Below are 12,668 nucleotides of genomic sequence, written 5' to 3'. Positions count from 1 at the left end.
ATTGCATATTTCATGCAATATGATTGTAATCATGTAATATACTTTTTGGCAATACAAAGCTAAACAAGAAAGTATGCTTAGTGTAGTGGATAAGAGAATGTTAAGATGGATGAGTAGTTCTACGAAATATGATAGGATTAGTAATACAATCATTAGAGAAATAACAAGAGTGGGAGAGAGAGTTGGAATAGCTTCGATACTAGAAAAGGTGGTAGTGTTTGGTATTAGGTAGTTTGGGTACATATGGAGTAGAAGCATCTCTAATTAGGGTTGATCAGATGATAGAGAGCTCAGTCATTAGGGTTAAAGTAAGACCTAGGGAAAATTAAGGCAAAGTCATTAAGAGGGATTTAGAGGTAAATGACCTATGCAAAAACTTAATATATGACAAAGCATTATGGCTAGAGTGATTCATATAGCCAGTCGTGGGAAAAGGCTTAGATGATACTGATGGTGATTGACTAATTGGAATGTTGTTTAGTCTGATCCAAATAATATCTACTGAACTCATTTATCCAAATGTATTTTAAGCATTTTTAACACTTGCTTGCCTCTTTCATAGTTTGTGAAGGCTATATTTGATGATACTGGCCAACTTCATTTTTCTGATAAAATTGCTTGTGCTCAAGTTCTATGTATTCTTTTGTTTTCCTTTACTAATGGATACAGAGTTGCAAGTTTAGTAGATTCTTCACCTGCATCAGTACCCTTGCCCCAACGTGTCGAGCCAAAGCCCAAGAGTGGGATCAAGTAGATCTTCATCCATCCACTACTTACCCTTTCATGCATTTTATTAAAGAGAAACCATGATTCAGATTACTAAGAACCCATGATTCTTGACTCTACATACATGTGGGTTACTTTCTTAAAAGAAGGTTATTATATATAACCCAAAACAATCCCTGGAGACCAAAAAAAAAATATGCACTCTACTACTTTCCAACTCTAAGCATTTAGCAAATTATCAGGGATTAAAATAATACTCTATTTTTAAATTTAGATCCCTTGGGATACCACCATTTCCATGTGAAATTCTTAATTTATCTCTAACTTTCACCATCATAGTAAGCTGGAGAGTCCCACATTTTTGTTTTTTCAAGTTTTGATTGTACCACCCTGTTTTGAGTTATACTGATGTCTTTTATGGTTGAAACTGTGAATCCCCTCCGCAGCTTATGTTTTGGCAGAGAGAGATACATGTACCATACGAGGAATACATAAATAGATACCATAGGTACCATTTTTATGCACCATACATATAGGTAGCAAGAGTGAGAAAGAACAATTTTTGTTTGTTCTAAAAAAAAAATCAAGAATATTATACATGTAACAAATTCTCTGTACGAAATGGACGATCAAGCTAGCTGCTACTTAGAATGCAAAGTATAATGAGTGTGAAAATTATGATACGGATAGATGAAGCATTTGAAGGTGGTAAATCCAAATTGCTTAACAATACATATATAGTTTATCAATATATTTTAACAGTTCCAATGGCAACAACTAGCATGGATAGTTTATTAGATGAGGATACAAAATAAGTTTTAACCATAGAATATATTTTAGTTGTGTTGATTTGTCTTAATTATTGATTTTATCCATGTTGAGGAGTGCTGACTGCACAGAGAACTATGTAGAATTTTTTGAGGTAAACGTTGGTACTTTTGAGGACACAAAACCTTTAGTTGTTAAGGATCATGTTTCCATTTGTTTCCAACTGTCTCTCTTCTACTTACTTATTTTGTTTTGATTTGATTTTTGTGGTGGAGATATGAATGATGGTAATAGATGAAGAGTTGTTGGGTGGATCATATCATTTATATGCTTAGGGGTATTTTTCTGCACATATGCAGCTCCTTATATAACTCTTATGTTAGTTGTGCCATATTTACATAGCTTTTCTCAATCTGTCTGAATCTATTTAGCATCCTATGTCTTTTTCTTTTTCAATTGTTGGTTCTTAATCTGTTCCATTGAACAAGTTTTTATTTTTTTAAAAACCCTGTTTAATATACTTTCAATTTTTGTTTTTTTGAAAGAATTTTCTGGTCTGCTATTTTCTTTTTAAATGGGGCCTTCGTGCAGTGGAAGGACAAATGATAAATCTTTTATTTATCTCACTGCTTTCTATTTTGATAAAATGTTTCATCTTATCCCCCTCTTGAGACTTTCTCTAAGACATCAGTTGTGAAAGAATCTCTCCCCTGAAAATTGAGCATGTCCCTAGAAACATCTCTCATTTTACTTTTGTTTGCATACCTCTATACTGTGAAATTATGTGAAATCTTATACCATATTATTTCACTGGTAATACCCTATAGGGAGAAGAAATCATCTACCATACATGCTATGAAAAAGATGAAAAAGTCTGAAATGCTTAGTGGGGGTCATGTGAGTTTTCATGTTTTCCTCTATAGCATTTAAGTTTGTTATTTCCATTCTTCAGCTAATATTAGAAGAAATGGAAAGTTCTTTGTTATATTGTATTTTAAGTTTCATTATTTGATTTTAATATTTTTAGTTCATTGAGTTTAATTCCATCAGAGGTTGAGCATGTTAGAGTTGAAAAGAATGTGCTTGCAGAAGTTGTCAGTGAATTGTGAAACTCTATTACTCCATGTGACTAAGTAAATTGCTTTATTTCTAATGAATCCATCTTTTTTATAGTGGAAACCGCTTAATTCATGCAAATAATGGCTGTGGATTTTCATTATTGTAAGTGTAGGTTTATCTAGCTTTTAATTACTCCCTCCGTTCCCTATTATAAGTCACATTTTTTGAAAAAAATTTGTTACAAAATATAAGTCACTTTCTAATATCTAGGAAGCATTAAATAATTTTTTCCATGTTCACCCTCATATTTAATATGAAAGAGATGATAAACTTTAGAAGTATTAACTTGGAGAGAGAAAATCATATGAAAGTAAATAAGGGTAATCTAGGAAAGTAAATCATTTTTTTTACAAATTTATTACTAGTAACTACTTTTCTTATTCTAAGAGAATTAGTTATTTGTGACTTATATATAGGAACGGAGGGAGTATATGCTAATTCTATTCATACTACTACAATCAAGGGGAGTACAGAATTGGGGCTGGTTTGGTTAACATCCGCTCAGTTCACCAAATACAAACTACTGTGATGATGCACTTTATCTATCGTGGACATGCCAGATTTTATATCCACATATTTGATCCATTTCGCAGGGAGATTTCTTACAAACTCTGTTTCATGGACTTGTGTGAAGAAGCTGTTAAGTTTCTTTTAAACATTGGTTGTTGCCATCTGTTAGATGTATTTTGATGTTTGTTTAATATCATGCATTTTAACCTTCGAAGTTAGTAATCATCTTTGGGGTGCTCCATTAAACATTATGTGAAATGCTATGTTGTATTTTGTGTGTGATGTTGTTTTATCAATACCTTTAATCTTTATTTTCCAAATAGATAATGTTATATGTTGAATTATTCTATGGTGTTATTTAATAGTGAAGATTGCCCCAAAGTGGAAGTCGGCAAGGGGTCAAAGACAACTAACATTTAAAACTCATCTAATTCATATATATGATCAAAAATTTAAACATAAACATAACATAATAATGACATATAAGTGTTTGATTAATTATCTGTGCATTGCATTACTCAATTGTTGTAATTAGCAGAAGAGTTCGTAAAAATTTATCCGTGCATCGCACGGACAAACGGGCTAAATACTAGTTAAATTTATTTATACAAATTTATATGTATATATTGCCCTCACAACATCAAATTTTTGGATCCGTCACTGCCTGATAGGATAAGGTCTGATAAAAATTTAATATTATACGGTGTATGGTCATATACGGTATAAATTATTATATTGTTTAAGTTAATATAAAATCTATATTATGAAATATTGAATAATGATGGATAGTATCAAAATGAGGATGATGTTAATAGGTGGTGATAAGTGGCGGTGGTGGTGGCAACGGCGATGGGGGCAGTAGTGGTGGCAAAGATGGAGGGTGGGGTTGTAGTGGTTCTATAGAGGTGGTGGTGACAGAGGTGGTGGGTTGTGGCGGTAGGTGGTGGTGGTGGCGATGGCGATGGAGGATGGTGGCGGCATTAGAAGGTGATGGTGGTGGCAGTGGTGATGGTATTGGAAGGTAATGTTGGTGAATGGTGATATCGGAGGTGGTGGTGGCGGCGATGGTGGTAGTAGTGAAAGTAGCGGGATGGTGGCAGTGGTGGAGTGTGGTGGTGGTGGCAGCGGCGATGGTGGCGTCGACGGCGGTGGACACTCCTCATATCAATATATGTTCATTTTTGCTGACAAAAAAAATTAAGTGATAGGCGTCGGGCATTTTAGTGAGATTTCAATAGAATAGCGCCTAAAATGCACGACGTCTGTAACGTTAGGGGCGAAAGTGACTATTCACCCCATTGGTATACTACTCACTTAAAACTGTTGCTCTACTAGTAATATTTATGATTTTAATATAAAATATTTTTAAAAATTAATAATAATATTTTTAAATGTAATTATTTACTATTATTTATCACTTTTTACTATTATGTCAAGATCAATTGATGACCTACACAATTTAAATTTAAATAAAATGATTAATAAAATATAATTAATTTTCATTAAATTTAAAAAATAAACTTGTATATTAAAAGAAAAAGATAAATTTAATAGATTAATTAATTATTTTAAAATCTAAATTTATTCCATAAAAAATTTCCTTAATTTTTTTAGTTTTTATATCATATAATTTCATTATTAAGTCCACCTCAAACACATGATCTAAGATAATTGTCTATCATATTTTTCATTTATCTAACTCTGGATCTTATATAAATACAGGTAACTATTGAAGAATGGCATCGTTGTAACTTTAATATACCTTACAAAGTTGATATCTCTAGCAGCTATGAATATCATGTAAATCTCAGTAAGAAAGGTTCGTTCACTAATATACAGGTTAATCTTCTTTCTCTATGTTAAGACATTACTTGAGGCAATTAACTTTGATGAGCTAATTCAAATTTCTTATAAAAAATAAATTGGGTTAAGTATCATATTAGTCCTTATCTTTGTGTCGTCGTCTGATCTAGATCCCTCGTCGGAAAAAATTATTGGAAAATGTCCTCTTCTTTGTAAAATGTTTGGAGTAAGTACTCGCCGGAGCCCGGAGCTCCGGCGAGTGATGATTTAGATCGTTGATTGTGTTAATAATGCTGACATGGATTAAAAAAATTAAAAAAATATAACGCCGAGACAAAAGACAGGGACTAATATAACGCTTAACCCAATGCAAAAAAATTTCTGGCAAGGAATTTATATCAGACGGCGAGACAAAGACAGAGACCAATATAACGTTTAACCCAAATAAATTTTATGTTTTGTTAACAGTGGTGACCATGACATCACGGTTCCACATTTCGGAATTCAAGCATGGATAAAATCTTTAAACTACTCCATTGTGGATGATTGGAGGCCATGGTTTGCAAATAGCCAAGTAGCAGGGTATTCCTGAATTCAACTCATTACAGTAATATAACGAATTTGTTGAATTTATTTAAAGAGCTAATTAAATTATGCACTTAATATTTGATTTTCTGCAATCAGATACACAATGACTTATTCTAATGACTAATCGGATGACATTTGCCACGGTGAAGGCGAGCCTCTTATTCCTCTAATTATATTGCACCTAATGTTTATACATTGATTTCACTTAATTATTGATATGTGAACTTTAGACTTACTATACATTTGCATAATATAGTTGACTCCATATATCTTTGATAAACACATGTTGCATAATATATTTCTAGAAGAACCAATCGTTAAATAAGGCTTACGTAGTCTAGTTTGAATGTTTTTAAGTTTATTTTTATATTATCATGTACTAAGAAAGAATGATGTACTTTCAGGGTGGAGGTCACACTGCTCCAGAGGATTATCCAGAAGAATGTTTTGTCATGTTCTGGAGATGGATATCAAGCAAGACTTCGTGGTAGAGAGAAACACACAAAAGCTTTGTCCACGCAGTTCGGCCAAATTGCCTACCTCTGCGACTATAGAGAAGCTATAGTTCCGTGTATTGATTCACTTCTGAATACAATCACTTAGCAATTGCAATTTCTCTTAATTGCACTAGTGTCTCTTGTGTTTTAGGGTTACATTGTTATCTTATTTATAGTGGATTCTATTGATCTCTATTTTACAATAAAATCCTAACAAATTCTATAACAATCCCTTAAAACATTTTACAATCCACATTAAATCAAATCCTAATAAACTAAAAATTTTAGCCTAAAATATAATGAGCAAAATCTCAACAGTGGAAAGATAACATTCTAATTTAGAGGTTGTTTTGTTTTATGTGGCTGTGCAAGTAGGAGTGTGCGAAGGCTCTGTTTGTTAAAAACAAACAGAGTAGTGCTGCCCCTATCTTATTTTTGGTAGCCAGCCACTGTATAGTTTGCTTATTTTTGTGTTTTTCCGGCTGGTTTGATGTAGTGCGCTTAGACTTTGGAGTACCTCTAGTACTCCCCATATTAATATATGTTCATTTTTGCTGACAAAAAAATATATTAAGTGATAAGTATTGATTAAGAAGTTTTCCCCATTTACAACAGTTTGAGATTCGAACTTTCAACCACTTTTTTTTTTTTTTTTTTGTAGTTCAAAGCTCATTTGATTAAGATAAAGCAGCATCTGCAAACAGGAGTGATCAATTTCAGCTGGGGGTGCATCCAACCAAATCTGATTTTGATACTTACAGGCTAGAGAGGAAAGGATATGCGCAGGCATATTTGCCCTACGTTTTACATGTGAGAAAGAGCTTAAAGAAAAGCTATCAGCTAAGCAAATATTTATTTAAATATTTTAATAAACATATGGAAACCAATCTGATTTTGCTTTGGGTCTTTGGCCCGTTTTTATTCATAGCCTTGTTTTTGAATCATGACTTAGTTCCATTTTTGGTACTGCTATATGGATCTAGTTCCAACAAATCATTTGCTTAAGAAAATCTAAAAAAAAAAGTATTTCCTTCAAGGTTGTCAAGAATTCATCATGAAGTGCTAAGGTCAAACCCTCCTTGCAATTAAAAATTAAAGAACAAATAATAATCTTTTCAAACACATCAATCAAATAAGTGAATAAAGGATTGATTTTAAAAGCCATTGCTTGAAGTCCAAGCAGTCAAAGCACGAGTCAGGTTCCGCGAAAAGACGCAAAAGAACAAGTGTCGTTTAATAACTTGTCAAGACCAAACCCAATACAAAACGACACCATTTTTCAACATCAAAAAACAAACGCAGCAGAGAACACAAAAAGACACGACACAGGAGAGAAAAATGGACAACAACGGAGACCAACCAGTGCCGAGGGTGGCGGTGGTCGTGTTTCTCTTGAAGGGAAGATCTGTCCTCCTCGGCCGCCGCCGCTCCGCCGTCGGAAACTCCACCTTCGCCCTTCCCGGCGGCCACCTCGAATTCGGTCTCTCTCTCTCTCTCTCTCTCTCTCTCTCTCTATCTCTTTCCCATTTTTCATTCCATTTTTCACATCAGATTTTCTCAGCTCGATGGTTTTTCAGGGGAGAGCTTTGAGGAATGCGCGGCGAGAGAGATGAAGGAGGAAACGGGATTGGAGATTGGAAAAGCTGCAGAGCTGTTGACGGTGACCAACAACGTGATGTTGGAGCAGCCGAAGAAGTGCCACTACGTCACCGTGTTCATGAGGGTGGTGGTGGATGCGGCGGCAGATCAGGTGCCGCAGAATCTTGAACCTGAAAAGTGTGATGGTTGGGATTGGTATGATTGGGACCATTTGCCACACCCTTTGTTTGGGCCTCTTCACAAGATGGTCAGTTCGGGCTTTCATCCATTTCCTCTCTGATTTCGTTTTGTACTAATTAATCACATGATTTGCTTAAATAGTAGTAATTACATACATGGTAGGCTCGGCTCGCATGAGACTAATCCACTCGATACCCAGAGAACTCATTAAGTGGTGGATAAGTCTTTCCCTACTAATTCTTCCACGTACTCAGAATCGTATCGTAGACTAGATGCTTATATAGTTCAATTATCTACAAATTGTGTTAGACATTATTGGTAGTAGTAGTAGTAGTAATTGTTTTATGTGTTGTCTAATACTTAATTGCCGGTTGGGACCCTATATCATGTGTAATGTGTTGTTTGAACTCCGTTTACTACTATTAGGTGGGTACTGTAATTTAGCTTGAGCTGCATATGTAAGTGGCTTGTGATTGTTTTTTTGTACACTAGTAGATTGTGATTGGGAAGAAGCTACTTTGTTGCGTGGAAATAGGAAAGCAATGTGCTATAGGAACTAGTAAAAATAGTTAGTAATTACTTTTAACAATCATATAATTGATGGTTCGGATTGATGAAATTTTGGAATTAAAATTATAGAAGTAACATTTCATCTATCCTTTGTTTCTTTGTTCACCGATATCAATCATGGCCATTGCCGGATCTACTCATGCCCCCAAGGAAGTTCACCCTTTTTTTTGGGCAATGGATCATGATTCCATAAAAGAGGCACAAAAGGCCAAGGAACAAGGCAGAGCCCAGGAGGGTTAGGAAGTCAACCTCTAATACAGCATGGATACAACAAAAACAAGTGAGGGACACTAACCCAAAGTCCACACTGGACAGGGAACAGAAAGCTACAAGGTAAATGAAACACAACATAAACCAAACATAGGAAGCAGCATCCTATTGCATCTTGTCATTGACCATGAACACGATTGTGGGCACTTCTAGCAGCAGTATGCGATTGAATGTCACTTCCAACAGCGCAGACCCCAACCTCTTGCCACTTCGATTAGGATCAAGGCTAGCACGGCCACTATGGAGGAATCAGAACCACAGAGAAGAGCCCCTCTCCCCAGCACTAATCGATCCTATAGAGTCCCCTGGATCAAAATCCCCCCCTGGGACCTTGGAGCTTAATGTCCATGCTACCTGCTTCCAATCCTCCAAGAAAGGAACGATTGCAGTAGTGATCAAGGATGATGAAGGCAGTACTGTCCTATCCCACTCAAGGTCAATCCTGGCACATGAACCACTAGTGGCAGAAGGACTAGCTATCCGAGAAGCTTTACTGTTGGCTATGAACCTGGAGCTCAGCAAAGTCTACAGTTGCTCTGATAACCTTAAACTAGTTTCGCTGATTCGTGAGCATAGGTATGCATGGAGAAGTGTTTATGCCATTTTGAGAGATATTCAGAGCTGCAGGAAGTTCACCCTTGTGGATGAATCAAATGCTTCAAAATATATGGGCTAAGTAGGTAGATATCAAAGTGATGGGCCTCAATGATGACTATTTTCTTGATAGGTTCTTGTTCTGGGAGCCTCCAAAACCGACCGTCCCCCGAGGACGATCGGCCCAATCTCGTAACTCAAACTCCACAACCCTTGTGGACCAGAGCTAGGGGACTACACTGTTCTGGGAACTTGGGAAATACCTAGGTCCGACCCCACACTCCCACAAAGGACAACGGTGGGACCCAGGGCCTAGGAGTTAACTTCCCTCAACCACCCTAGAAAGCTAGGGACTGTACCTACCACACGTGGAATCCTGGACCGTGAGATCTCACTGGCGTCGCAGGAATGACAAGAGGATCGAACGATTGGGAGCCACCTGCATACAGGGCATGCATGACTATTCAGAGAACCCTAGTAACTCCTCCGCGAAAACACCGCCCTTAATGCTCATGCTCCACTGTGGCAGTGGACCAGAGCTGGGGGACTACTGTTCTAGGAAACCATGGCACGAACGACCAGAGCAGGCCCAGGGCGGAAACCTAATGAAACAGCCACCACCGCCCGTAGACGACCACCGCTCCAGGAAACCCTCGAACGGACGACCGGAGTGGACCTAATGGGACGATCACCCACTAAACGATCGCTACCTCCTCCCGACCCGCTTGGGACGGAGGAGACTTACCTTTTGAGTACAAGACAATCATCGGGCCCACCATGTAAGGGTTGACCTATCCCAACCACCCTACGGTACTAGTGGTTGGAGGCACAGGTCCCAAGGAACCCTGGACCATTGGATCACTGCTTTGCGGCAGGGAGCAACAAAGGATCCAACGGCCCAGGATGAACCAAGTACGAGCCAGGCATGACGTTGCATGACTCCAACCCTAATTTCCCTTCGTGTATATAAGGAGAGCTCCTCCTCCATATTAAGGTAACTCATTCTCTTCACCTCTTAACTTACACATTCTTCATTCCTCTACTTACTTTAGCATCGGAGTCCCTTGCAGGAGCCCCTCCCGGGAACGTCCAGATCGCCGGCTTGCCACTCCCCCACCTTTCTCCGCTACCCCCTTCCACGGGTAGTTTGGTCGCTCCTCGATCAGTTCTCTCATGAAAATGATTACCATTTTTCTTTGTTTGAAAGCCCTTGGATAATTGCAGACCACTACATACCTATGGTACAAAGATAGTGTCTATGTTTAAAGCTATGGTAATGATGTCAAGAAGATTGTTGTATGAGTTAGATTGCTAAAGCCTTTTGAAAAACTTTTCAATGAGAAATTTCTTCAGAGAATAGATAGATTCGTTAGGAACTATGCTAAAATTTGATATCCATTCATCTATCCATCTAGGGATAAATTTGCTTGTATTTGTGTTGAATTGAACCGAAGTTCGTTGGTGCCTAATTTTACTGTGTTGGGAAAGGAGTACTGCTTGGAGTATGAAGGTCTTCATTTCATATGTTTTCGTTGTGGGAGATATATATAAGCATGAGCTCTTTTTCATAAGCTATCATGAATAGCTTATGAAAATGAGCTCAAAACAGCTTATGGTAGGTCATAAGTTGTTTGCATAAGCTCTCCCAAACACTGACATAAGAACTTATCCTATCAGATAAGCTTAAATAAGCTCTTCCAAACGGTGTCATAGTCATTGAGGGCCGCACAAAGGCTACCTAGTGTTAACATGACTAGTGTCTCTATCGAGTGATGTTACACATCTGATTCCATAAGAACCGGTTGAGTTGACACCAAATCTACATGTTGCCTATGTTTGATGGCTAGTTTATAAGACTCTCTGGTTCTTAATATAAGAATCAACCAACTATTTTACACTTCTTAAGAAAGTATGTTAATTTAGTTAGAGTAAAATACACTCACCCCCTCAAGGTTTATAAGAATGACACTCCACCCCATTGTTTTTTAAAATCTACACTCCACCCCATTTTTTATAAAAGCAAAATTTAGTGACGAAAACAAATTCGTCACTAATGAAAAATAATTACTAATTAGTTAAAATTTAAATAAATTAAATGCATATACACTATCATACATCAATTTATAAAAATAATTTTACTGAATTAAATTTAAAAAAACCATCCACTCTGTCTGTTAAGTCCACGTCTCATCTATCTCCAAATCATATTTCTTACCACAAACGGTCACCACCAAACCTTTGCTCCCTTTAACACGACGACAACCATCCCAGAATGTGAAACCCCATGGCACCACCATGCCTCAAAGTTTTGTTGCGACCTGAACCCCAGAACGTGAATCGCACATCCCCAAAGCCACTTGTTCAACTACTTGTTGTGAATTTCACCCCTTTAAGTTGTGAGCGAACGCTTTGTTGGTTTAAAATGTTGTTGGATTTTGTTAAAAACGGTGCTCCACCGCATCGTTGGGTTCTAATAACCTCCGATCCACTTCATATTTCTTAATTTTGTTTCTCTATTTTCTTCACCCATTTGTGTTGCTTTTTGGGTCTACAATCCAATTTTAAAAATTGGAGGTATAAATAGATTATTTTGATTAAAATTGAATTATTACCAAATATGAAAACACAAGCATGTTTCACTATGTTCGAGATATGGTTTGTCAACTAGTCATGTGTGCTATTGCAGAATTTGCATTGTGAATTTACGGAGGAAGAACGCGATTGAGAGAATGATGAGGACTGTGATGTTTTCATTTTTATATTTATTGGATTATATTGAAAATATTTTTTGAAATTATTGATTAACAATTTAAATATAACTAATTATTAATGAAGAATATTTTTCGTCACTAAATTTGCCTCTATATAAAATGGGGTGGGGTGTAGATTTTAGATAAAAATGGAGTGGAGTGTTATTCTAACAAAACTTGAGGGGATCAGTGTACTTTACTCATTTAGTTAATAGTCCTTGATTTCTTCTCAAATACCTATAAATTTTCATGATTACCCATAACCATTGTAGATACAAGTATTGGGGGAGTGGAAAGGAGAAATATTATAATTTATGTCATTTCATACTCCAAAAAGCAATATTATAAGTAATAATTAATATATTACATACTTCACTTTAATTCTTATAAAAAAGACTAAGATATTTATTTTGAGGCAGTACAAATTCACATTCACAGTTAATCTATAGCTAAATAACTAGTCAAGAATCAGCTATTAAAATACTATGGAAATGCAGTACACAATCATCATGCTACTAAAATGTAGCATTCACCACGGTTGAACTATTTGTGCTAAGCAACCTATGAAGCGCTATTTTTTTTTTACTTAGTATCGTGTTTTATCCAGGTTAATACTGTTAAACAAGAAATTAAATAAGATGATAGCTTAATGCAGTAGCCAGTAATCATGGGGTTGGTTTCGCATCAAGGTTAG

At 36.4% G+C, this 12,668-nt stretch overlaps 1 protein-coding gene across 1 annotated transcript; it reads left to right on the top strand.

Moving 5' to 3' along the window:
* The first annotated feature begins 7,258 nt into the window (after positions 1-7,258).
* LOC130739611 (nudix hydrolase 1) lies at positions 7,259-8,302 on the top strand. Its single transcript, XM_057591958.1, has 2 exons — positions 7,259-7,491; positions 7,589-8,302. Exons 1-2 carry the CDS (start codon positions 7,350-7,352, stop codon positions 7,888-7,890), a joined length of 444 nt encoding a protein of 147 aa, XP_057447941.1. The 5' UTR covers positions 7,259-7,349; the 3' UTR covers positions 7,891-8,302.
* The last annotated feature ends 4,366 nt before the right edge of the window (positions 8,303-12,668 follow it).

Source organism: Lotus japonicus, chromosome 2, assembly GCF_012489685.1.
Source record: "Lotus japonicus ecotype B-129 chromosome 2, LjGifu_v1.2".
NCBI lineage: Eukaryota > Viridiplantae > Streptophyta > Magnoliopsida > Fabales > Fabaceae > Lotus > Lotus japonicus.
Note: the sequence above shows the minus strand (reverse complement) of the source record. Positions and strands in the feature narration are given on the sequence as shown.

Excerpts from the sequence above, each read along its gene's own strand:
- LOC130739611 (XM_057591958.1), top strand. The coding sequence starts at position 7,350 with ATGGACAACAACGGAGACCAACCAGTGCCGAGGGTGGCGGTGGTCGTG. Across the intron at positions 7,492-7,588 it reads CGGCGGCCACCTCGAATTCG|GGGAGAGCTTTGAGGAATGC; the intron begins GTCTCTCTCTCT and ends ATGGTTTTTCAG.